The following is a 1,737-nucleotide window of genomic DNA, read 5'->3' as shown; positions in this document are numbered from 1 at the left end:
GGCATTGGAGGTAGGGGTAAGCTTACTGACAAACTTGTTAAGGATCTTAACCTTTACTACGGGTTCGCTATAAGGCGCAATAATAACTCTTTAGAAGAAATGAAAAAGACATATGGGCAACGTTTTTACATAAATCCTCGACCGATTCTAAGCCAATGCACGAAAACTGTCCGAAAGGGCCGGAATCTTGGTGTCAGTGGCAAAAGGCTCGTGCGCTCGGGAAGCTTCAAGATTTCAAACACGAACCTACACTACCAAAAGAAGTTTTAGACGCTATCAAGCCTATATATACCGATCTCAGCCGTGATGATCTTCTAGAACGATGCGTAGGTGCTTTCAATCAAAATAACAACGAAAGCTTCAACAATATTATTTGGAAATTCGCGCCGAAATCTACGTTTAGTGGAGCCAAAACTGTACAAATTGCAGCTAATATCGCTACTATTATATTTAATAATGGTCATACGGCTCTTCTCCGTGTGTTAGAACTCATGGGAGTTCGCATTGGAATAAATCTCTACGATTATTGTCAAAAAATCGACGAAGAACGCATAAAGTACGCGAATCGTCATACACGGGCTAACACGCACGAAGGATGTTTGCATGCCCAGCAAGTACTTCGAAGACAAACTATGGATGACGAAGAGCTGCTATACGGTCCAGGGATAGCAGACTAATAAAATAAAACACGTAAGACCTTTTTTCTACCTTATTTCATTCGATTTACCCCTTTCAAAACTTAATACGCGTTTTTCTCGAAACCACGTTTTTTGACCGCTTTGACAGCATAACTCGAACAGTATTAATCCGATCGATCTGATTCAAAACGGATTTTGTAGAGGAAACGTGTCGCTATAGCATGACGTAGCCGTTTTTTGATACATGCCATACTTTTTTTATAAACAATTTAGTGCAAAAATTTACGCAAAAAAAATTTTTTTTTTAAATAGCCGCCATTTTTTTCTAATCATAATTTTCAAAATCCCCTATGTCGGGCCATAGCCAGTAATATATATTTAAAGAATCTTTTTTGTTTTTTGTATTAGGACGCTCCGTTTTGCTGGAATGCTGTCAACCACCCAAGGGTCATTTAAAAAAGACGCAATTTTAGATTAGCTGCAGAAAAAACAATGGCCGCCACAAAAAAAAAACAAAAAAAATTTTTTCATATAATTTAAACATTCATAAACATATGTGTAAAGTTACATGTAAATCGGTTAATCCGTTTTTTTTAAATAAATAAAATAAAAACCTTATGAAATATCGCCGTTTACAGTGTTCGGGCCCCTTAACTGTTATTGCCTGACCAGCCACATTTTCGAAGAAGAATGGTCCAATGATGCCTCAAACCCAAAATCCGCACCAAACAGTGACACATTGTATGTATATATATATACGAGGTCTGTTCAAAAAGTATCGCGGATTTTGAATTTCCGCGGGTTACGTATATTCGATTTTCGATTTTAATGTGGCGTTATGTTGGTACTCATGTCAGTCTAGCACAAGTGTATAATATCTAATGGAGATTACTTTGAAGGAGACAAAATAGATATTCATGAATAAAAAAATAACAATTGAAAAAACACAAAATTCGCGATACTTTTTGAACAGACCTCGTATAGCAGCTTTTTGATTAATAACCTTTTGGTTATTAATCAAATATTTATGTGTATTTATAAAATATTTATAAAATATTTACGTGTTATTTGCAAAATAATAAAGGATTTTTTTGTTTAA

The 1,737-nt window shown here is 35.3% G+C and overlaps 1 protein-coding gene across 1 annotated transcript; it reads left to right on the top strand.

Annotated features, from left to right (window-relative positions):
• Positions 1-9: 9 nt before the first annotated feature.
• LOC106745478 lies at positions 10-1,449 on the top strand. The gene is made up of 2 exons (XM_014621114.1): positions 10-690; positions 1,047-1,449. The coding sequence occupies exon 1, from the start codon at positions 156-158 to the stop codon at positions 675-677; it is 522 nt and encodes a 173-aa protein (XP_014476600.1). The 5' UTR covers positions 10-155; the 3' UTR covers positions 678-690; positions 1,047-1,449.
• Positions 1,450-1,737: the final 288 nt, after the last annotated feature.

The sequence above is a fragment of the Dinoponera quadriceps genome, unplaced genomic scaffold (genome assembly GCF_001313825.1).
Source record: "Dinoponera quadriceps isolate SergipeBrazil2010 unplaced genomic scaffold, ASM131382v1 scaffold1764, whole genome shotgun sequence".
NCBI classification, from domain to species: Eukaryota; Metazoa; Arthropoda; class Insecta; order Hymenoptera; family Formicidae; genus Dinoponera; species Dinoponera quadriceps.
This window is presented reverse-complemented; position numbering and strand designations above follow the sequence as displayed.

What these genes read in the sequence shown, in the direction of transcription:
- LOC106745478 (XM_014621114.1), top strand. Translation starts at nt 156, where the DNA reads ATGCACGAAAACTGTCCGAAAGGGCCGGAATCTTGGTGTCAGTGGCAA.